A 25,633-nucleotide genomic window follows, 5' to 3' on the forward strand; every position below is an offset into this window, starting at 1 on the left:
CTGTTCTTTTGAACTTTCTATTAATCAAATAATCCTGAGAAAAAAAGTGTAAATACCTGTTTGCAACATTGATCATAAAACTTTATGAGCATCAAATGGTTTCTGAAGGATCATGATTTGATTACAAGAATAAATGACATTTTACTATATTCACATAGAAAACAGTTATTACTTTTTTTTTTGTATTTTTAATCAAATTAATGCAGCCTTGCTAACCAGAGGAGACTTCTTTTAAAAACATTAAAAATCTTACAGATCAAACATTTTTAAAGGCAGTGTACATAAAGTAACACATTTAAAAGTGACAGATACAGCATAACGTAGACCATAAGGGGCCCTCGCACCCGTGCCGCCGCCACCCGGCGGTTTTAGGAAGACAGAGCACGGTGGGCAGTATGTAATGATAATAAATATAGGAGGACTACGTTGAAGTATTTGTATTTGCACACTTCCTGCTACCAGCAGGTGGCGCTATTGCTATAACCTAATATGAGCATGGTCACGTGTTCAGGACAGGATTCTTATCAAACATGTGAAGTTTGGGGCCGATCGGACATTGTATGCCTGAGTTACTGCAGGCTGTCTGTGGTTGCCTAGCAACATCGGAACTGCAAGCAATATTGACCTATATGACACATTCATGCACAAATCTAGCCTGACTTCGTCATACAGAGAGATTCAAGAGAGATTATGAGTCTGAAACTCCTCCGTTGGGCTTTGATTATGAGGCGTGTCGTAACCGAACCAGGAAAAAAAAACCTCTGCACTCAATTGGATAGTCGGTAGACCTACCAACCAATCAGAGCAACGCAGTAAGTCAACTCCTTTGCCTAGCACAGTTTTCAAATACAGAACGTAGCCTAACTTTATTTATTTTAGAAGTTAAATAACGAGTGTTGCTTCTTTTACTTACTTCTTCATGAGTGCCACCAAAGGAGAAACCACAACGACCACAGGCTTTTCATTACGTCCCATCTTCTTAGCGATCGTCAGAGCCAGCTGATAAGTTACACTTTTCCCGAATCATGTTCGTCAGGTCCAGTTTTGTCTCCAGCCTCTCACGGGGATTCGGATGCCCCAACGCCTGTGATGAGAAGACCTACGCCTGTGAGGAGACAACTCAACGCCTGTGATATGTTATGGCGCCGTTTTATGCATAAACAATATTTATATTTAATATTTATATATAAACAATATGAATGTAAGCCAGAGGAGAACTGGCCCCCGACTGAGCCTGGGTTCTCCCAAGGTTTTTTCTCCATCCAATCTGATGGAGTTTTGATTCCTTGCCACTGTCGCCTTGCTTTGAGCTTGCTCAGTTGGGGTTATTTAGTGTTTAGCAATATTATTGATCTGTGTTGTACTACTTTCATGTTATCACTGTGAAGCTGCTTTGATACAATCTGTATTGTGAAAAGCGCTATAAATAAATGTGACTTGACTTGACTTGACATGTAGGAAGGACGCCAAAAATATCTTTCCGATCGACAAATGCCTTGATTGCAGTTCTCTGTTTGTCTATTAAAATGAATGCGCTGTCGATTTATTTTACAAAAGACGCGACAGCGGAATCTATACATCTCAATTCTCCAGCTGCAGTCATCTTTGACAAGCGCTCTTTGATAACGTGATGATTACGTCCCTGCAGATCATCTGTCCATCATCATATAAAGCCCGCCCTGGCAATTTGATTGGCCCGATCATTTTTTGACTGATCATAATTTCTCCTCAATGGATCGCGTCCAGACCGAACTTCCCGACCAAAAAATGTTGTGGCGGAGTTCGGGCTGGCATCCAGGCTAGCACAAATCACCAAAAGGCTGAAATTAGGAAACTCAAGATCTTCGCAATTTAACGTCGCAAAGGCCTTAAAGTCCCTGTAAAGTCAAAATTAAGTATGTGTTCTGAGTTTGTCATACCACAGAAAAATGTGATATTAGCCACCGAGCCAAATTTGAATGATAAAAAAGCCGCCAAGTACATAAAATAAGCGATCAAAATCATGAAAAAATTAGCAGTTATCTCTGTTCTCAAACGCTGGGGGCGTGTCCGCTGGCTGTGATGAAACCACGCCCACTAGCGGGAGCTGTCGACAGTGATTTAAGGTGAAACTGCTTTCGCGACGGGAGGATGAACACTGAGGCGGGAGATAGTCGTTTCGGCCCCGTTCTGTTTTGTACATGATCGCATCCAGGTAGTAGCCCATGCATGTCCGTGTCGAAGGCATAGCTAGCTAGAAAACTGTAGGCTCAGCTGTAGTAACTAATAGACCAACGCCACTTTTGCGTCATCGAAGGGTAACGCCCCCTTTTGGGGGAAAACACCTCTATACTGTCTATGGGAAAACAAACGGATTCCCATGAGAACAGAACTCGCACTAGATCTGCAAAGTTTCTTGATAGCAAAAATGGCACAAACTTAAAGAAGCTAACGTTACTGAATACGGGGTTACAGAGGTGTCCCTTTGAAATGGTCGAAAACTGGATTAATGACCCCACACAGCGGCCAAATATGGACTATTCAGACATCTAACGTTACCACTATCTCGTGCAATCACCAAGTAAGCACGTAGCCTTTTTTTTTTCATTAACACACAGTATGACAAACTAGACGATGAATGGATCATATTTAACTTGATTTAAGCCAGGGGTCACCAAACTTTTTTCTCTGGGGGCCACATTATCGTTCCTGACTGTGATGGGGGGCCGGGCTATATAAAATAGAATTGTGTGACCAAGACCAAACTGACCACCAGCAGGCCTCATAGTAGAGATTACTAGCCTGGCACAGCCATATTTGTTTATCATTAATAGTTGTTTGCAAAAGTAGTAATCGAGTCTTCACACTTTGTTTTAATTTGAAATACCACAGATTTTCCATTTATTTATTTTCGAATACAAATAACATCAAACCTGTCAAGGTAAGAAACATCTGCCTAGTTGAGGTGAGTGGCACTGGTAAGGATGAATGAAAAATTATAAATTATAGGTAGGCCTGTTACTATTTATAATAATTGTGTACAGCACTTAATAAAGGTCAAATAAATAGGCCTATAAAATAAATAAATAAACATTGAAATTATAACAACAACATGAGTAATAGAACTAGTCAGCTCTTATGCCTATCCAGGTGAGCATGCTCAATAAACAACAAAATACCAAATGCAGACATGTTATTATTTTCCAAAAAGCAATTTAAAAAAATAGGCCATGACGACTTTTGGGGATTGCCGGTTCAAGTAGTGGGGGGCAGAGGGGTTGGGGGGCCAGTCAAAGGGGTGTGGCGGGCCTGATTCGGCCCGCGGGCCTTAGTTTGGTGACCCATGATTTAAGCTATTGACATAGTCTAATAAGGTAACGTTAGCTGCTAACAGCTAGTCTTTCTAATAGCTAGTCGACAACAAAACTGTCAAAAGCTTAAATCAAGTAAAATATGATCCAAGTGACATGGCCTTATCGTCTAGTAGTTTGTAATAGGCTACTGTGAGTGTGTAAATGATAAATAAATAAAAAAGGCTACTTACTTGGTGATTCCACGAGATAGTGGTAACGTTAGATGTCTGAATAGTCCATATTTGGCCGCTGTGTGGGGTCATTAATCCAGTTTTCGACCATTTCAAAGGGAAACCTCTGTAACCCCGTATTCAGTAACGTTAGCTTCTATAAGTTTGTGCCATTTTTGCTATCAAGAAACTTTGCAGATCTAGTGCGAGTTCTGTTCTCATGGGAATCCGTTTGTTTTCCCATAGACAGTATAGAGGTGTTTTCCCCCAAAAGGGGGCGTTACCCTTCGATGACGCAAAAGTGGCGTTGGTCTATAGTACTGACAGTCACTCGCGATTGAGCGGTGAATGCGAATGTGCTCGGGGAGTGTTATTGTGTGTAAGGGGAGAGATCAGACTCTGTGCGTCATCAAATAGGGGCGTGTCCAGGAGCTCATGGGCTCCAGTGCGTCATCGAGCCCTGTTTTAGCCCCGCCCAAACAATCCGTAAAATTGCAATGGGGAAAAACTGTTTAACGGTCTAACTCCACATTTCAGTACTTCACAGTTCACAGTCTTTGTAATGTGTTTTAGCAATACATATGTAACATTTATAATGTGTTTCGAACTTTTTTGTAGAATTGCCTTTACAGGGACTTTAAGATTACGCTCACCAAATTTGAAGGGGATCAGATCAAAACTGCTGGAGGAGTTTGTTAAAGTACAACATCAGGAAATTACGCAAAAATGCGCAAAATCTAGGAGGAAGTTCAAAATAGCTGACTTCCTGGCTATGCTCCAAGACTTTTTTGTAGGTCATTACATGTATGTACCAAATTTCATACCTGTACGTGAAATGTAGAGCTGGGGCAAAATACAAATAAAAACAATAGGGTCCTCTCACCATCGGTGCTAGGGCCCTAATTATTCAAATATCTCTAGTTATTTAAACTTCATCCATCCACTCAAATAGTACCACATTAGTGGAAGCCTGAAAGCATCAATTCAAAGCACCGCATTGTGAAAGGGGACTTTTAAAAGCTTAATCAGATCTCTAATACGTTTTCAAAGGCCCTTAAAAATGAACATGATATTATCCTATAATAGTCTTGACAGAAAAATGACAGAAATAAAATATAGCAAATGGGTTTATTCATTCACTGATATTTCAAGGTGTGTTTTTTGTTTCACCAACATTACCCAAGAAAATATATATGATGCAAGAGAAATATCATTTATTTGTATGGACTGTAACACAGATATGGTCACAACGAGCACCCTTCCCGCCACTGAAACAGCAGTATAAGTATATATCGGTGCGTTCACGTTTGGCCAGGAGATCACATGACCGCCAGCAGCTCTTCAACATGCACAGCTGAACCGTGACTCTGACATGACGTGAACGCACCGAAAGACGTTTCTTCTTTAAACATGCATCTTATCCAGACGAGAAACAATACGCGTTAGCCGTGTTAACAAAAATATCTCTCTACAGTACGGTATTTCTCCAATAAGAAAATAAAACTTGTTTTTTTTTTGTTGTTCCATTTAGAAACTTTCTAAAAGAAGCCATTTTGCAGTTTTTGTTTTTATAGAAATACAAACAAAACCAAAAGACATACATTACAACCGATGCAATTAATACAAAATAAAGTTACACATTGTAGAAAAAAGAAATTAAATATGATATCAAGCAACTATAAAACAATCTTGGGGTAGAGACACGTATTGGATGAACCCGAGTGCACACGGTTACATTGAGTCAAGTTTAGTGTCAGTCACAATGGAAACCTTTTGAACCTTTACTCATACCAACAGGTCTGGGTGAAATTTCACCTCAAACTCAAAGAATGTATTATTATTATTATTTTTATTTGGAAATGAGACCCAGAAGTGTTAGTGAGAAGTGAAGACTCCGCCGGGTGAAACCGCTGTTAATACGTCTCTTTCTGCGTGTGCATCTGCTCCTGGATCTTCTGCAGCATCTCCTGCATTCGTCTCAACTGCAGAAGAAGAACACAGCACACAATCACCACAACCGATCCATCAATACTGGCCAATCAATCAGCCTGAGGCTGGACGAGTCATGTGACGCCGACCACCAACCTAACCAATCATGTCAGGCCAGGGGAAGTCACGTGAGCTGGTGTCAGTGCTTTTGGTACGTGACCTCTGGGATATTGACACGTTGGCATTGTTGGAGTTGTTACGTAACCTACAGCATATAAGCTCAAATCCATACCACTGATCGATGCTAAAATGTAAATCAGATGTGAAATCATTTCCATTGTGTTAGACTGTTGTCATTTTCTGACTAATAATTATTGAAAAATGATGGATTGCGCACCCAAAGGGGAGGTTTGTGTCGTGGCTGAATGCAATGAGTCAATTACTCCATGCTTACCCAAGATCAAGACAATTATGCCCATAATGCTTTGTTTTGTGTGGAACAACTTCCGTGAGCAACTTTATGTGTGTTAGAGTTCAGAAAGAGACTGGAGATCTTCATCAGAACAGACGTCAGCAACGCTTGTGGAAGGTGTGTATGAATACAGATGCGCCATGTCAGATCATCAAGACTTTAATCACAGAAGACTGATTCCAGAGCAATAAATCCATAACAGAAAACGGCATTTTTTCATCAATCTACTCCAAGAAAGAAAACATTCATCTAAGATACAAAAATACATGATTTCTCATCATGTACTCATTAAAAACGTGCTACAGGAAAATACTGGAAAAGCTTATATCGCTGTAAGATTTTCGAAAACTGCAGGGTATCATTCTCATTTCTGTAGCTGTCCACTTTATTTGAGGTGTCTACTATGTTCTTACAAGATACAAAGCATTCGTGTTAACACTGTATAGGGTTTGGGTTAGGGTTAGTTGCGTGTACTCATGCTCATTTTACTGTTATTAACATGCGACGTGTAACAAGGACACTGTTGTGGTGTAATACGGGTAGGTTTAGGACAGGTTCGGTTCTCTGGGTAGTGTAATTATAGACGTGCTCACAGAAACTAATCACAGCTGTATTTACTAGGGCTGTCAAACAATTAATCACGATTAATCGCATCCAAAATAAAAGTCTGTGTTTACATAATATATGTGGGTGCACTGCGTATAATTATTTTGTATATATATAAATACACACACATGCTTGTATATATTTAGGAAAAAAATATTAATACAGTATATACATGAAAATATTTCTTAAATATATACAAACGTGTGTGTATATATATATATATATATATAATAATGATACACAGTGCTCCCACATATATTATGTAAACACAGACTTTTATTTTGGATGCGATTAATCGCGATTAATTGTTTGACAGCCCTAATGCAGTTATTTTAAATATAATTACAATCTCAAATCATGTATGTACACAATAAATGGACTGTATCAATTGATTAATTTAAATGTTAACAAATAGTAGTTAAACACACACTTACAAAGTGGGTTATAGAGTAATATAAAGTAACACTTTAGTTGAAGGGGTGTGCATAAGACTGACACGACACCTTTATAATCATGACATGACATATGTCTTGAATATGAAAGAGGGTTTATGCATGTTTATGACAAGTGTCATTAAGTGTCTTTTCACATTTTAATACAAATATGACATTAAGATGTCTTTGTTATGACACCTTGACATAAACCAATACATCATAACCTGTCAGTGTCTTTGTCATGATAACTTGACATAAAATTAAGTCTGTGTTAATAAAATAACTGTCATGTGGTTGGCTTTGACATTGGCTGTCATGAGGCATTATAACTGTGTCATGAATATTTTTCATGAGCTCAACTACAGTGGTACTAATTGAATTTGTCATTAAAAAGTTATAATGGCTTCATGAACGCCAATGCCAAAACCAACCACCTGACAGTTTAATGTAATGTTAACCAATAAAGCTAGGTGGTTTCTTAAACTTGATCATTAATCTGCTAAGTCATGTTTATGACAGGTTGTGTTGTCTTAGTAATGTCAAGTTGTCATAACAAAGACATCTCAAACAATGTCATATTTGCATTCAAAATGTCATAATGGAGCGAGAGTTGTAACAAACATGAATAAAACTTCCTTCATGTTCATATCATATGTCATATCATGGTTATGAAGGTGTCATGTCAGTCTTATGCACACCCCTTCAAGTAAAGTGTTACCTAATGTAGTATTATAATTCATAATATTATTGTGTTTAATTTCGCCTTTTTTTAATTAAATGGACGGTATGATCTAGTACCATATTACACATTATTGCATTGTGTTAGTGTGAATTATTTACAAAAACTCCTAACAACAGGCCTAATTTGCTAATAATAATCATCTTCCTCATTTCGAGGTTGGATAAACACACGCTGCACGTTTCTCAGCCGGACTAAAGTGCATCAGGCCAGAGAAGTGCAGGCACACCTGCAGGGGGCGCCAGTGGCAGTCTAGAGGGGTGTGTGAGGGTCAGGGGTTAGTGTGACGGACTACACGGCCCTGTCAGGACCCCTCGGCGGCGGGGTCGGGCTCTGAGAGAGGCTCCGCACACGGCTCCGGCTCCGAGAGCGGCTCGTGCTCGTGGTGTGGTGTTTGCTCATGCTCATGCTGATCTTGGCAGGGAGAATGCCGTACCTCCTCGTCTTTCTCTCGGATGAGCTTCTCCGTCTCGTCCGCGACACCGGGCACCATGGGAATGGGGAAGTCGGTGCCGCTCTCCCTGGTCAGTTTGCTGCTCGGAGCAAAACAGCACATGCATGCAACGTACGGTCAGTTCACCAGCAAAACACATGCCATCGTTCACTGTAGCCCCAAAAAGCATGTTCAACTAGTATCTCATAAAATAAAGTCAAATATGCTGATATTGAAATATATCTCAGATTCTCACTGTGTGCTCATATTTAGCCGTGTCCAACAGGTAACATCATGCAGTGTTAGCCTAACGGTGTGGCTTCACACTCCTCCTGCGTGTGTGTGTTGTTTTCAGATCCCGTTTTAGTGGAGTCGATTGACCTGGACTATTGTTTTTTTGGTGATCCCCTCACACTGATCTCCAACATCTGATCTCCACTCGCTTTATCGTTTGTACTGGCATCATTACTCCTTGGTGTGGATGGTAGCCTTGTAGATGTGAATTCGATACTGTGTTGGCTAATGCAGATACATTGATCAGTTGTTTGTTTGTGTCCCGATCAATCATTGGCCATGTCTCTGTGTGAGTGCTTTCGTCTTTTTGCATAGTTATTGACTCACGTTTCTTCTGGCACGGCTCCTCAGTTCTCAACTGCTCATTTGCCTCCAAACGTTTATGAATGGTGTAAACAGCTTGTAATTTTACGCCACCCACCTTTCGTGAAAGACACTTTGAGCGTTTCACCTGTGCTCCCCGTAAATGTGGACAGAAAGATCATGCAGAAATCTGAGGTCTCCGTAAACCTGCTCACTATTCCCTGATCGGAAAGGAAAGCAGCGTGTTCGCTAGCAGTAAACCGCTACAAGGGTTTTGCGAACTTGTTTTTACCCCTCAATGAAGAATGAAAAATAACTTTTTTTTTTGTTTATCGGGGCCTTTACTCTTGTCCATGCTAGAGTTTGATCTGTTATTGTACTTGGCAGTGTTGTAGTCGAGACCACCTCACTCGAGTCCGAGTCGACACCGAGACCAGAGAGAGTCGAGTCCGAGTCGAGACCGAGACCAGAGAGAGTCGAGTCCGAGTCGAGTCCGAGACCAGAGACGGTCGAGTCCGAGTCGAGTCCGAGACCAGAGAGAGTCGAGTCCGTGTCAAGACCGAGTCCATAGAGAGTCGAGTCCGAGTCGAGTCCGAGACTAGAGACGGTCGAGTCCGAGTCGAGTCCGAGACCAGAGACGGTCGAGTCCGAGTCGAGACCGAGACCAGTGAGGGTTGATTACCTAATTTACTTTTATTTACTTAGAGAAATCCTTTTTTTTTTACTGAATTTACTTAGAGTTTAAAAAATATGATCAGTTTAGGGTAAAAAGGCCGCATAGTAGGTGGTGTTAAAAGTAATTTTATTACAATTTGTCATGTGCAGTTGCGCACTAGAAAATCACCAATCACTGGGCGTGTCAATCAATTTAAAGAAATACTTTATTCACATACATTAATAATCATGAAAAATATTTTGAATTGAACACGAGTGGACTCTGGAATAATTCCGAGTCCTAAAAAAAAAAAAATGTTCGAGTACGAGTCAATTCCGAGTCCAAATGGACACGAGTCCATGACAAGACCAAGACCATTAAAATATGGTCTCGAGACCGAGTCCGAGACGAGTCCGAGTCTCGAGTACTACAACACTGGTACTTGGGGATTTTAATTCATAAAAATACTGTTAATGCAAAGTTAATTGAACATTTTGCAACTCACTCCCACTGTCTTTGCTTTCTCTGATCACAAACTTTAGCTTGAGTTTTCCAATTTTCTATATCACGTAAGACAAAAGTACAGTAAAATCCAATCTGTGAACCCATCGTCCATCTCTGTTTCTATAATGTACGCGCTTTTTTTGTAAGTACTCAATCGTAAGAGCCGTCTTACTCTGTTTCCATACTTTTCTACTTTGTCAGACTCTTTATGACCCAATGGTAATGTGTTGTCTCTATAATAAAGCCATTTCCCAAACACCGGAGAATCCTGTGCATCCTTAAAAAAATCTAGCTTAGATCATTGAAATATTAACAATTTCACGCCAATCTCTAAATTCCCATTCCTGGCCACAGTTTTAGAGAAAGTAGTGGCCTCTCCATTACGATCTTACCTAACTGCAAATGGTGTTTTTGATCCAGTCTGTACTCTGTCAATCACACAGCAGAGAAACAGCTGTTATTCAGTGACCAATGACATCCTCCTATCTGTGGATTCTAGATTTATAAACATCCTATTATCCTCAACTATCCTCAATTCTCCTCCCTTACTTTTCATTCTCGCCTGAAATGGCCATCATTGGTTCAGCTCACTTCTTACCTCAGCAACTGAAAATATTTTATTACTATGCTAGGGTACACATCTGCTTCTGCTCCTCTCTGACACATGGTGTTCCTCAGGGTTCAGTATTTGGTCCATTTTTTATCATCGACATGCATCCTATACATATCCATAAAAGTTTGGACTTCATTTTCACTGTTATGCTGATGACAAAAAGCTTGGACATGCCATCTCTTCTTGATACACTTACTACATTTACGATATCAAACACCGAATGTCCCTGAAATTTCCGAAACCGAATATTAACAAAACTGAAATATCGCTGATTGGCTCTACTACACCAATCAAAAGAATAGTCCTGTGCTTTGATATTGATAGGGTTCGTATCAAATCCGTCCTTTTATCACCTCTCAGACTGTGATCTTCACTGGCTACCTTTGCATTACACATTTATTTTACGATATCTCTAACATTTAGGGATTTAAAGGAATTTAAAGCCTTAGTGTCTGACCTGCTTCGCCCATACCTGCCCACCAAAAGCTCTTAGATAGTCAGATCTGGGCCTAGATCTTGATTGTCCACTATAGGTGAAAGATCATTTTGTGTTTCATCATCCCTTCTTGATAAAACTTTAGAATACTGTTCCCTCATTAATGAATAACTACAGAGAAACAAACGAGTAACGCAGGATTAACACTCTACTTCTATTAAACAACAAGACACTCTGACTTACCAATTAGCAAGTAATATCACTCAGTTGAATGAGGTAATTCACTATTAGCTAATCAATACCTACTATGTTTTTTATTTATCTCCCAGAAGACTACTACTGTACAATATACAAGTTAATAAATGAGATATGTACAATTAATTCTAAAGTAAAGATCATGGTAATCCACTAATGACTCAAGTGTTAGTACATCACTTAAAGGAGAACTCCGGCGAACAATGAACCTTCGGTCTAATAAAACATCGGTACCTAGTCAACCGTTCTCTGAGATTTGTTTTCATGATAATCGAATGTAAAGAGTTTTATCTCTAAAAACTGTTTAGCGTATAACGCTAGTAATGGGGGCATTGACTAAGTAAAAAGAAATCGCTAGTTTATACCACTAATAAGGCTCAAAATAGCCCCACACTAACGCAGTAACAGACCGTTTAATAAGAAGACAGTTCACTTCGTGTATACAGACAGGAGCCATCTTGGAAAACAGTCACGGCAAGTCAAACCACGAACGTCGTGCTGAGTGATCTGAACTGTATGATCGGCTTTCGGGGATTGATGGCTCCTGTCTGTATACACGAAGTGAACTGTCTTCATAAAGTATCTTCTTATTAAACGGTCTGTACACTTACAAAGTTCTCAATGCTTCGTTTTGCATGTATGGACCCTCATTATGTTACTGTGTTAGTGTGGGGCAATTTTGAGCCTTGATATTGGTATTAACAAGCGATTTCTTTTTACTTAGTCAATGCCCCCAGTACTAGCATTATACGCTAAACAGTTTTTAGAGATAAAACTCTTTACATTCGATTATCATGAAAACAAATCTCAGATAACAATTGACTCGGTACCGATGTTTTATTAGACCAAAGGTTCATTTTGCGCCGGAGTTCTCCTTTAACGCTATCTGGGTTTCTGTAGCCTCTTCTCTGTCTACTTTCAAGACCTATTATTTCAAAAACCATTGTAAATGTATTTTCGATCATTTGTACTCTGTGTGCTTTGTTTTCCTTGAAATGTACTTTTTTTTGTAAGGCTATAACTTGAGTTATGGAAAGGCGCTATACAACTTTTTCTTCTTTTCTTACTGTAAATATAATATGTGACTTAAGTTTCCAAATACTTTTTGGGGCCACTGTTGTTCAAAACAAAAGCTGACAGAGAGTGAAAACACAGCTTCTTCTGCCTGAATCGAGGCTGCGTACTTGCGGTTGCGTTCCTTCACCACCATGCGGGTCATGCTCTGGATGCAATGGGCTCTGTAGTTCTCGTAGTGGGTTTCCCGGGTCACATCCTTCAGATCCTGCATGTGTGTTCGTACCAACATGTTCCTCAACTTCACAAAGTCACAGTGTGCTGGGTTCTCCACTGTCCAACAAACACACACAACAGAATAGGGTCACCCCTGTGTGGTTTACTGACAGTGGGAAAGTCTTGTGAGGTGTGTTTGTTCATACCTTCAACGATTCCCCAGGGGTACAGACGTCCTCGAACCCTCTTGCCTTTGGCTTCCACTACTGTGTTACTGCCGATCACAGCGAAGGGAATGCTGTCCTACAGGAGGAGGACAAGAAAAACAATCTTGTAGGGGTGTTCGAACTGGTTCATCAAAATGAACGAATCTTTTCCAGAGTCAACTTGTTCATTTTGTTCGTTGAATGAACCAAATGACACGAAAAAAGATTTGTTCATCAAAAGAGTTCGAACAGGAGAGTCACGAACGCACATCACAGACAGGGTTCCCGCGGGTCCTTAAAAAGTCTTAAATTAGATATTTAAAATTTAAGGCCATTAAAAGTCTTATAAAGTCTTATTTTTAGGTATGAAAGGTCTTAAATTTTAGATGACACTTCGACTCAGTCATATCTTAATGTTTTCCAAATTAAAACCATCTAATTTGCGTACGTATTAATTTTTATCTTTGTGGATTTGCTTGTTCACGTGACAATTCGCGTCACATTCGCAGTAACGTTAATAACGTTGAGACAGGAGAGGAGGAGAGAAGAAAGTTGGCAAATGTCAGTTAAGTCGTAAGTTAATTCTTCATGTGCGTAGAGGTGTGCGATGTGTATTGTCTATTATGATACTCTATTCTTTTAACGATGGACGAGGCACTGTGAGTGTGAGCTGACATCGCATTTGTCTCTCGTTTTTTCACTGCGTGATGTGTGCAGTTATAGACATAAACATGTATGTCTATGGTTATAGGTATGTCCCCAAATTAGTTTTTGCTTAATTTATTTATATGTTATTATATTAGAATATCACATCAGTAAGAGTGCCGTTTTCCCGTGCACAATTGTGATATTTATGCTGCTACAATAGTTAAATTAAAAATAAATTGACATTGTGAGTTAGTTTTTAGACCTAACATTATCAATATTGTTTGTTTTCCTTTTATTTCGCCGACTAGAATTTCAAAATGAAACCGTTCTCAATGCAACAGACAGCGATGATTTCTTGAAGGAAATCCGCGTTTTGAACGAGTCATTTTAACGATTCAATCACTTGCTTCTTTCCCGTTTGAACAAATCGGTTGAATGAATGACTCCCTCAACTCGCTTATTAAGACAGCGATTTACCGCCGCCTACTGGTGGTTTTAGTTTCATATTAAAAGTAAAACGTTAAAATTAGAAATCATTTCACATTTAAATATTGATTTAAAAGCTTGATTTATGCAATTGTAAATGGAGTGTAAATATTACTGCCACTTCTAATGCTACTTCTGCCCCAGATAGCAAACTGACATTGAATCAACGTAGAAACATGACATCGAAACAACGTTGATCTGACATTGTTTTGCTCATCGAATTACGTTGAACCAACGTCAGACGCGTCATTCTTTCAAAACTAACGGAAAATCAACTTGAAATCAACGCGTTGTTTCAACGTTATGAAAGCAAACCAATTTTCGATTTTCATTTAGCTTTGAAGAATGCCGCGTCTGACGTTGGTTCAACGTTAATTCAATGTCATGAGAGACGTCGTTTCCACGTTGATTCGTCACCTCTTATTATTGTTAATAATAATTAGTTGATATTTTACTGATTGTGTTTTTGTTTTGTGTTTATCAACAAAACGTTAAAAATATCGAGATATATTTTTGTCAATATCGCACACCTCTAATGTATGGTATTAATTTTGATTTCTTCAGGTCTTAAAAAGGTCTTAAAAAGCCTTAAATTTTACTTTAAAAAGTGTGCAGGAACCCTGACAGAACAGAGCAAGGCGAGCATTTGAGCTTATAAAACTTAAAATTTGTTATTTATTTATTAAATGAGCGCTCGTTTCGCTTGATAAGACCCTTATTCATCGTCTGGAGTCGTTTAAAGCCCTTTGAACAGTTTGCACTGAAACTGTCTTTTGGACCTTGAACCGTTTGGTTCCCATTGAAGTCCATTATATGGAGAAAATCCTGGAATGTTTTCATCAAAAACCTTAATTTCTTTTCGACTGAAGAAAGAAAGACGTGGACATCTTGGATGACATGAGGGTGAGTAAATTATCAGCAAAAGTTTTTCTAAAAGTGAACTATTCCTTTAAAAATAATGACACAAAAACAGCCATTCCAGTATAGTGCTGGTGGTTTATATTTTGGGACTGGTTAAAAATTGGCCAAAAGCAAATAAAGCTATGCTTTCCAAGTATTACTGCCTGTTTACTGGACCTTATTCATGTGGCTATTATATTAAAATAAGCACATTTTTGGTACCAATTTATATTAGATGTCTTTAACTAATATTTAAATGATTGTCTATATTGTGTGCATACGTTTTTTGCATACATTGTGCTTATATTTTAAAAGCACCTGCATGTAAATAAAGCTGTAATTCATTTCTGTAATATAATACTGTTGAGTTTTCACTTACATTTTAACCCTCCTTTAAACTCACTCATACCAGCACACCTATGAACATAATACATCTATTGTACCTATTTTTTTTAATGTAAGTACATGGTACACCTAACATAAAGTAGGTCCTTTTTTATTTATTTATTGAATGGACTGAGTGAACTACTGAATAGCTCGCAAAACACACATATATTTTCTCTCTCTCTTTGGCTCAGGACACTATATGTGAATAACAGGCGTGAACCTTGAGCTCTTGGTCTTGCTGTTTGAAGTCCTCATCCTCATCTGAATCACAGTCTGGAAACTGGTAGATCTTTATCCCGTACTGTTCGATCTCCTCTCGAATCTGAGCACAAATAACTGAAATAAGCCCACGGTACATACACAAACACACACAGCTCCACAGCTTGGGCACTTGCCTTGATTTTCTTTTTCTTGACCTCCAGTGGTGTGAGTGTGTCAGCTTTAGCTAGTACAGGAACGATGTTGACCTTCTCATGGAGAGCCTTCATAAACTCCACGTCCAGAGGCCTTAAACTGATGCAAACACACACTGACGATGATCACCACGCACTACAAGTTTGTCAGCCATTTATTATTAGGAGTTTGATTTTAACAGCAACAATACACATGTTGACTTGGCTTGCCTTCCCGACACAGATCAGACATGACCAGCAGAGGGCACAGATGGATCATGGGAGCTGGTGACTTTTTAACTGGGATATCTCTCATTAAGACGGAGCAAGGACTTTTTTTTTTATCTTTGTCCAGTAAAAAACTAACAAAAAATGTATGACTCTAATAGTCACAAATCTGAAACTAGTATTTCAGACAGACATCAAGCAGTTGATCTTGTTGCTTTCCAAATGCAAAAAAGCCTTGTGGTGAAAAAAAGGGCATCTGGATTAAAAGAAAACGTGCGTATGTCGCATTAAAGTGAGTGAAATATGCATTATAAGATGGATTATGTCTTGCATAAAAGCATGAGCTATACTATAGAGATGATCCCTGTCGAGTTTGAATACCAGCCTTCACCACCATAAAGAAGTCAGGTCTGATCAGATCATAATGCTCATACCCGTGACCGAAGGGTGAAATGAAGTAGAGACAGCAGTGCACTCGGTTATCCTGAATGTTCTTGCGGTTCAGTCCGCTCTCATCTCTGAAGTACTGCTCAAACTGTTGGTCTATGTAGTCTGCCACTGACTTCCAGCTGAAAACACATTCAAGACCAGTCGTATGTATTGAAATTGACAGCATCAAGTATTGATACATCATGATAATATATGCCCTTTATGTACCATTCAGTGTTATTGACAGCATCTCCGAACCCTGGTGTGTCCACGATAGTGAGCTTGAGTTTGACGCCCTTCTCCTCGATGTCCACTGTGTGTTTGGTGATCTCCACCGTCTGAGTGATCCTCTCTAGCAACGACACAGCCATCAGAACATCCAGAAACCCTCACCGCGAACCACCGCGAGAGATGGACTCACCTTCAGCGTTCAGCAGCTTCCGGTCCTTGTAGAGATCTGTGAGGAACAGACTGTTGACCAGGGTGGACTTTCCTAAACCCGACTCTCCTGTGACGAACAAAAACACACCATCGATATTAAACAGTTCACCCAAAAAGGAAAATCTTGTCTTCGTTTCTCGTATCACCACGTTTGACATCGGTCGGACATTCAGGGAATAACAGCTTATATTTCACATAAAGCTATCATGACTCCATAAGAGTGCTTGAGTCATATGGATGGCTATTATGATTTATGGTTGTTGCCAACAGCGTCAGTTCGCATTCGATTTCAGTAGGTGAAATAGCTAGAGCAATGTGATCAATTTTTGGGTGAACTACTATACAAATGCAGAAAAAGGAGAACACACACTTTTCATAAAGTGTGTTTTGAAGCTAATTTCCACAAATATGATGTTTAAACATTACCTGCCACCATTAAAGTGAAGTCGAAGCCCTTCTTCACAGATTTGCGGTGAACCTGATTTGGCAAAGTAGCAAATCCCACATACTCCTTGTCTTGGTCCTAAATAAAGAAAGAGAGAGAGAGAACGACAAAAGATAGATATATAATATATTTATATATTTTTTAAAAACATTCAAATATAAATATATATATATTAGAGCCAGACCGATATATCGGCAGGCCGATATTATCGGCCGATATTAGGCATTTTCCAAACTATCGGTATCGGCAGTTATAATTGCCGATAAATTAATATTTCAACAATAAAATTAAAATGGACGAAACACGCTTCAACCATGCCATGAGTGTTGGAGTTGTATAGTTTGTCCACCAGAGGGCACTCTACACCGTTCCTGTTGGCAACACTCGTTGAGTTGGGCACGATACATACATTGCTTGAATAACAATTAAAAGAACATCCCCATCAGTTCTCTAAACTCAAATAAGCATGACAAAATTTGTGACTATCATGTCCAGTTTAAAAAAAATAAAAAAATAAAATATCGACCGATATATCGGAATATCGGATTTTAAAACCCAAATATATTTGTATCGGTATCGGCCTTCAAAATCCTTTATCGGTCGGGCTCTAATATATATACACACACACACATATATATATATATATATATATATATATATATATATATATATTATATCCATTATATGTGTCCATTATCAGTGGATTTATAACACACACACACACACACACACACACACACATATATATATATATATATATATATATATATATATGTGGGTGCACTGTGTATAATTATTTTATATCTATAAATACATGTATATTTATAGATATAAAATAATTTATATAAATCAATATACAGTATGTATATATGAAAATATTTCTTAAACATATACAAGCATGTGTGTGTATTTATATTATGTAAACACAAACTTTTATTTTGGATGTGATTAATCGCGATTAATCGTTTGACAGCCCTAATATATATATATATATATATATATATATATATATATATATATACATACATATACAGTATATATATATATATACACTCACCGGCCACTTTATTAGGTACACCTGTCCAACTGCTCGTTAACACTTAATTTCTAAGCAGCCAATCACATGGCGGCAACTCAGTGCATTTAGGCATGTAGACATGGTCAAGACAATCTCCTGCAGTTCAAACCGAGCATCAGTATGGGGAAGAAAGGTGATTTGAGTGACTTTGAACGTGGCATGATTGTTGGTGCCAGAAGGGCTGGTCTGAGTATTTCAGAAACTGCTAATCTACTGGGATTTTCACGCACAACCATCTCTAGGGTTTACAGAGAATGGTCCGAAAAAGAAAAAACATCCAGTGAGCGGCAGTTCTGTGGGCGGAAATGCCTTGTTGATGCCAGAGGTCAGAGGAGAATGGCCAGACTGGTTAGAGCTGATAGAAGGGCAACAGTGACTCAAATAACCACCCGTTACAACCAAGGTGGGCAGAAGAACATCTCTGAACGCACAGTACGTCGAACTTTGAGGCAGATGGGCTACAGCAGCAGAAGACCACACCGGGTGCCACTCCTTTCAGCTAAGAACAGGAAACTGAGGCTACAATTTGCATAAGCTCATCGAAATTGGACAATAGAAGTTGGAAAAACGTTGCCTGGTCTGATGAGTCTCGATTTCTGCTGCGACATTCGGATGGTAGGGTCAGAATTTGGCGTCTACAACATGAAAGCATGGATCCATCCTGCCTTGTATCAACGGTTCAGGCTGGTGGTGGTGGTGTCATGGTGTGGGGAATATTTTCTTGGCACTCTTTGGGCCCCTTGGTACCAATTGAGCATCGTTGCAACGCCACAGCCTACCTGAGTATTGTTGCTGACCATGTCCATCCCTTTATGACCACAATGTACCCAACTTCTGATGGCTACTTTCAGCAGGATAATGCGCCATGTCATAAAGCTGGAATCATCTCAGACTGGTTTCTTGAACATGACAATGAGTTCGCTGTACTCAAATGGCCTCCACAGTCACCAGATCTCAATCCAATAGAGCATCTTTGGGATGTGGTGGAACGGGTGATTTGCATCATGGATGTGTAGCCGACAAATCTGCGGCAACTGTGTGATGCCATCATGTCAATATGGACCAAACTCCCTGAGGAATGCTTCCAGCACCTTGTTGAATCTATGCCACGAAGAATTGAGGCAGTTCTGAAGGCAAAAGGGGGTCCAACCCGTTACTAACATGGGGTACCTAATAAAGTGGCCGGTGAGTGTATATATATAAATCCACTGATAATGGACACATATATAATGGATATAATAGAAAAAGAAATATTAAATAATAAAAATCCTAAAGTTGATGGAGAGAGAGCCCAATAATCAAAAACGAAGCATATTTCCCCAATCTGAATTCAGCATAGTGAAACGTCAGCCTTCAGTTTGTAGGCGATATCTCTTCTTATCATAAGGGCCAGCGGGAGATGACAGACGTTGTGAGAGTCTCTCTCTGGGAGGCAAACCACACGTGCCAGGCTTTGGCTTGAAGTGAATGAGGAAAGATGTGGGGTGGAGCGTCATAAACCCAAAAAAGGCTTTACCCCTTTAATTATCATCTTTTACAAACATGCTCTAGCCCACCAACAGGATCCACTTAAAAACATGCCAATGTAAATCCATCCCCCCGAAAAGCAAATGACAGATGAAAGACAATCTCAAGAACGAAAACATGTGTCCAATTCAGAAGAAAAACTATGAGAGGTAACCGGGCTCCTGAGATCCCTCACAATCAACCCTGTGGTAATATCATGAAGGATCACCGTTCATAGAAACTCCACGAATACCATGGTACATTCCAACATGTGCATCTTATGGTTGTTGGGAGTGACATTTCAAGGTGTTTATGCACGGACGCTCATGGCCCCGGCGTTCATTACCTCAGTAGCGTCATAGGGGTCATAGCGACCCCAGGGGCTTTTAGGCCTGGATGGGCTGATGGGAGACAGCAGGTTAAAGTCGACGTGGCCCCGCTGAGCCCCGTGTCTGGACTCGTGCTCCAGCTCTCCGGGGCCCCTGGGTGCCGCCGCGGGCCTCGGGAAGGTGGGCGTCCCCGGGGTGTGAGCCTCACCCTCACTATGGTGGGCGAACGGGTGATGTCCCATGATGTGCTCCAGCTCCGAGTCCTCCGAGTCTTCCTTAGGGAAGTGCTGAGGTCAGGAGGGGATCGGGCAAGTTAGGGGTCGGGTCAGAACATACGGGCAGGTACAGAAGCGGTTTAATAGGGAAAGTTAAGGTCATGGAGAAGAGAAGCAAAAAGAGAATAGACCATTTAGTGGTTAGACAAAAAACACCCTTACAAAACATTACCATGGTAAAAACCCATTCACTAGAGTAGTAACCCAGTAAATGAACCCACTTTGACAGAAATTAAGGTTACCATGGTAAACGTTTTTACGAGGTATACAAGAGAATACATTAGTGGTATGAGGAGTGTTCCTGAGGAAACTGGAGCGCACACGTCTACACTGATGTTAGTGTTCACACAAGACGTTAGACATCAAGACACAACACAGATGACATTGATACTCCCTGCACAAGAGCTGATAACAAACAGAATCACTGCTGTCCTGAAAGTAAAGAGTATCGATCCCTGCTTCGGTCCACACAGCCCGATCGAGGACCACAGACTCACTCCAGACATACGAATGTTAAAGGGGTCCTATAATGCCCCTTTCACTAGATGTAAAATAAGTCTCTGTTGTCCCCAGAGAGTGCATGTGATGTTTTTGCTCAAAATACCTCAGATGTTTTTTTATAACATGTTAAAAGTGTCACTTTCTCAGGGTGAGCAAAAGTGTCCCTTTAAATGCAAATGAGCTGCTACTCCCGGCGCAGAGGGCGGAGCTTCAATAGCTTGTGTGTTTAGCAGCTCCGATTACCTCACACAGACACGCACTGGAAAACTTCGAAAACTTGTAGCCTTTTATGTTCAAACCGGAGTCAGACTCAAGAAGAAATGACAACATTTCTGAAAGGTTAGTTGATGAATATATGTAGCTGATGTGGAGTTAACTATCTTCTAGTCATTGATTAGCATATTCTGTCATGTGTAATGTCACTAACCTGTGAAGAAGCTCAATGTAGTCCCTACTAGAGCCAGACCGATATATCGGCAGACCGATATTATCGGCCGATATTAGGCATTTTCCACAGTTATAATGGCCGATAAATGAATATTTCAAAAATAAAATAAAAACAGACGAAACACGCTTGAACCATGTCATGAGTGTTGGAGTTGTATAGTTTGTCCACCAGAGGGCGCTCTACACCGTCCCTGTTGGCAACACTCGTTGAGTTGGTCACGATACATACATTGCTTGAATAACAATTAAAGTTCTCTTAACTCAAATAAGCATGACAAAATTTGTGATTATCATGTCCAGTTTTGCTGCTGTTAAATAAGCCGAGAGTGAAACGGAATTAGCTAGTAGTAGTTACGTTACGTTGTTACAGTTTAGTTGACTGACTGTCCTTTTAACTTTTGACAATGTGACTGAAGTATTTCTTTAATAGCGCGTGACAGTTAAAGCAATGAGACGTATCATCTCTCCTTGGCCTGTTATATTGAAAATGTATGTTTTACAATTTGCAGTATGACGTTATCCATATGGCTCATCATAGACAAGCTAACCACAAAGCTAGCTAATGCCGCTATCATCCGTCTGTTCTGTTGTGACAATAAAAGAAACAAGTTTCTTTTTAAAATGCATTATCAGATTATTTTAGTTAAAACTCCTACAAATATAAATAACTACAAATAACTAATGTTAGGGAAATCTGTTAATGTTTTGTTGTGCGTTTCTGAAATAAAAAAAAATGTAAAAAAAATATCGTCCGATATATCGGAATATCGGATTTTAAAACCAACAAATATTTGTATCGGTATCGGCCTTCAAAATCCTTTATCGGTCGGGCTCTTTTGTTGTAGTCCTTAAAAGAAAATATCTCCCTTTGCGGATGTTGTTTATGTATCTAACTAAAGTTAGAAAAGTGAAATCATAATCATAGTGACATCTCCCCTTTGAAGAAGTTCTGCTCAACACGTCAGCCATGGACACGCTGCAAACGGCCATGCTTAATTTATGCTCTTTAATGAGCCTCTGACTAGCGAACTTAAACCTTAAACATGGTTGACAACCATATTGGTGTCATTAAACTCTCACAATGGCCTATTTGGCTTGGTAAACCTGTTCAGAGAAGCCCCAGACTCGAACTAAAGGCTACGTGTGATAGTTTGAGTGTTTTCCTCTCAGGTTTCCACTGCTCTGAGACCTGTCCAGATAAATAATGCAGTAAATAATGATCTTGTACACTGGAAAAGTGATTTTATAACGACGGTCATATGGTCAATCTGTTGCCACAACCTGGAAGACACAAGCACTGAACAGAACAGATGTCCTATATGAGTCCCATACATCGACATTTATCACTGAATTTCCATCCGTTCTCCAGTTCTCCAGTGACTCCCAGTCCATCGCAAGCTTCTCACTGAATAAACCTCCATGTTTTCTGTTCTGGCAAACTGATTTTTGCCATTGAACAGGTCAAGGTCACATCATCACATGACATGGCTTTGGCAAACCATTTGACTTCTGTGAAGAAACATTTTTTTTCTGACTGCAACATAGACCTATTGACCGGCAGATTCAGAGCATCTCCATGCATCCCACTGCTTACCTTGGCATAAATATATCGCTATTTGCTATTACGGTGTAACCTTTGTTACATGAACTGTAACTGCCACTACAGAACGGCATTTGCGATTGACCTAAATAGCTATTTGACTGATCGTTTAACAATTTCTGTCCTACAGGTCTGTGTGCGAAAACGAACAGTATTTATATCGTTTTTACCGCCACAAAGCGCCCGCACGCTCAGATCACTTGGACGTGGCTGTGGTTACAAGAGGTAAAAACGATATAAATACTGTTCGTTTTCTCACACAAACCGCTCGTTTCGTGTCTTAGGCCATCAATGTGTACTTACATTTACGAGTCATTAAATCATGTTTAATTTGCACTTCTCTATGCATGCTCTTTGAGGTTGGCCGATCAACTTTCTAATTTAAAGTCATTAGCTCCGAGCAACAGAAAGTGCATGAAGTCAAGACATTGAGGATGTGAGGAAATCCTGAAGAAAACTTCGACATAACTGATAACAATAATAAGTGTTTCCATATTAGAGTGATTTCTGAAGGATCATGTGACACTGAAGACTGGAGTAATGATGATGAACATTCAGTTTTGATCACAGGAATAACTCATAATATTACACAATATTACTGTTTTTGTGTTGTTGTATTTTTAATAAAATAAATGCAGCCTTGGTGAGCAGAAGAGACTTCTTTAAAAAAACCATTACAAATCTTACCGATCTCAAACTTCTGAACGGCGGTGTACGTTGATAAATCGCTCGCGATTAGAAAGTAAGAAGCTAGGAAAGTATGGCCAATTTCAAGTAGACTTTAACAGAAAATTAAAGTTACAATGCTGGCTTGCAGAAGAACGGTGCACGTCTCCTAAGAGGTCAGAGGTCAATGGACTCAACGAAGTGGGAGGATCACCAGTACCTTTTCCACTTCATGCATCCTGGGCTCAGGTGACGCCGGCATAGAGTCTCGCTCATCTGATGCCGAGTCGGTCTCGCGGTCACTGTCCTCCATCGCTACTGGGGCTACTGTGCACTCTGCCATCTCCAACCACAAGATACAGCGGGGACAGGCGAGAGTGGTGTGAGAGGAGGGATGTTACACGGGAGGAATGTTTGGTGGCAAGGGGATGAGTGAAAAAGAAAAACATGAAATGATTACAATATTGCAACAGGTCTTGATGCACAACACCACAGCTGGACGCCGCAGCGACTCTCGGGATCATCGGGGTTAGATGTCGCTTGGACGATAGAGATATAATCAGTGTGTCGTAACGATGCTACTATCTGCTAATAAACAAGTCAAAAACCAATTGTTGTTTGAACCGAATTTGCGACATCTAACACACATCTACCCAAATGTTTTATGCCAGTAACAACCCAGATAGCAAACTGACATTGAATCAACGTGGAAATATGACATCGAAACAACGTTGATCTGACATTGTTTTGCTCATCGAATTAACATTGAACCAACGTCAGACGCGTCATTCTTTCAAAACTAACGGAAAATCAACCTGAAATCAACGCGTTGTTTCAACGTTATGAAAGCAAACCAATTTTCGATTTCATTTAGCTTTGAAGAATGCCGCGTCTGACGTTGGTTCAACGTTAATTCGATGAGCAAAATCAACGTTGTTTCAATGTCATGAGAGACGTCGTTTCCACGTTGATTCAATGTCAGTTTGCTGTCTGGGAAGTAATGAAACGGCTTGTCAAATGTCTAATGCTAACACTGAGGAAACACGCTAACCTCATGCTACATGCTAGCATGAATCAGTGTCACCTCGACCGGAGAAAGAAACTAGATTTTTGCATTTTTACACAGGGAAAGAAAAAAAGGGCCCTGTGAATTTTAGTGATGAAAATGAGTGTTGGTTAAATGATATTATGCTGATCATCAGATCTTCTAGAGATTACAAACCTAATGTCTAACCATACTAATAATTACACAATAGTGCTAGCACAGCAATAGTGCCGCTTGACTAACAGCACTAATGAAGAGCTTCACAGATTAGGTGCCGGTGACCTGCTTTACACCACACGTGAGCGGCAGACATCGATATCTCCATCACCACAGGCTCCACTGGCCTATTTCAAATCACTGCTCAATACTGAAGCACAAACAGACCGCACAGTAAAGGGACAAAACGCTGGCTTCCTGCGATCTAACTTTTCTGTCTCAAATCTAACATTTCGGCTCAGCCTACTCAGACATTCAGTGTCATATCATTGAGATGTGCTGGAGATCAGGCTGGGGAGGGAACTGACCTCCTCTTAAGCGTTAAATCTGTTTTCAGTTTGGCCTTGTGGAAAACAAAACTAATCAGAATATAAAATATATAAAATATAAAATAAAATAAAACAAATGTGATGCCCATACTCCACATTCACCCAACATGCACACGGAAGCTCACCTGAAACGCCTCTGGGAGGATGAAACAATCTAAACGTCTTGCCTTGTCGGAGCCAGCTCCTCATTCCCTCTCCCACTGGAGACCCGGTGGCCAGCTCATCATCTTTATACCCGGCCAGGCAGGGACACGGCGCCCTTCACTGCATCGAGCTGCCCCGCTGCCCCAGGGCACCAATCAGCATCCGACTCCACCGCAGCGCTATCGACACACACTACACTAAACCTGACCCAGACACACTCGCACTCGGCAGACCCACACAGCACCAGCATCTCCATGAGCTTCACGGGCTCTATGGGGAATGAATGATGTTCTGGTGTTGAGGGATCGGCTCAGTCAGTGGCGCTCCACAGATCCATGCTTGCGTTCATCCTTAAAGAATTAGTTCACTTTTGAAAAAACTTTTGCTGATAATTTCCTCACCCCCATGTCATCCAAGATGTCCATGTCTTTCTTTCCCCAGTCAAAAAGAAATTAGGGTTTTTGATGAAAACGTTCCAGGATTTTTCTCCATATAATGGACTTCATTGGGAACCAGACGGTCCAAGGTCC

The 25,633-nt window shown here is 40.1% G+C and overlaps 1 protein-coding gene across 11 annotated transcripts in view; it reads right to left on the reverse strand.

Annotated features, from left to right (window-relative positions):
• Positions 1–4,611: 4,611 nt before the first annotated feature.
• septin4b (septin 4b) overlaps positions 4,612–25,633 on the reverse strand; it is a 55,435-nt gene continuing 34,413 nt past the window's right edge. For 4 of the 11 annotated variants that reach the window (XM_089120890.1, XM_089120894.1, XM_089120892.1 and 1 more), the window contains exons 2-11: positions 16,949–17,045; positions 16,503–16,589; positions 16,310–16,433; positions 16,087–16,221; positions 15,428–15,545; positions 15,253–15,354; positions 12,612–12,708; positions 12,360–12,522; positions 8,119–8,215; positions 4,612–5,484 (exon numbers count right to left, since the gene is read on the reverse strand). In XM_089120890.1, the coding sequence (XP_088977016.1) occupies positions 5,416–5,484; positions 8,119–8,215; positions 12,360–12,522; positions 12,612–12,708; positions 15,253–15,354; positions 15,428–15,545; positions 16,087–16,221; positions 16,310–16,433; positions 16,503–16,589; positions 16,949–17,045 (1,089 nt within the window). In that variant the 3' untranslated portion in view covers positions 4,612–5,415. Of the gene's footprint in view, positions 5,485–7,684; positions 8,216–12,359; positions 12,523–12,611; positions 12,709–15,252; positions 15,355–15,427; positions 15,546–16,086; positions 16,222–16,309; positions 16,434–16,502; positions 16,590–16,948; positions 17,046–19,897; positions 20,168–23,589; positions 23,713–25,633 lie in introns of those variants that run through there. The other 7 variants (XM_039654065.2, XM_089120887.1, XM_089120886.1 and 4 more) reach the window with 5 other exon arrangements.

The sequence above is a fragment of the Pimephales promelas genome, chromosome 16 (genome assembly GCF_988280905.1).
Source record: "Pimephales promelas chromosome 16, fPimPro1.hap1.1, whole genome shotgun sequence".
In the NCBI taxonomy this organism is placed as follows: Eukaryota; Metazoa; Chordata; class Actinopteri; order Cypriniformes; family Leuciscidae; genus Pimephales; species Pimephales promelas.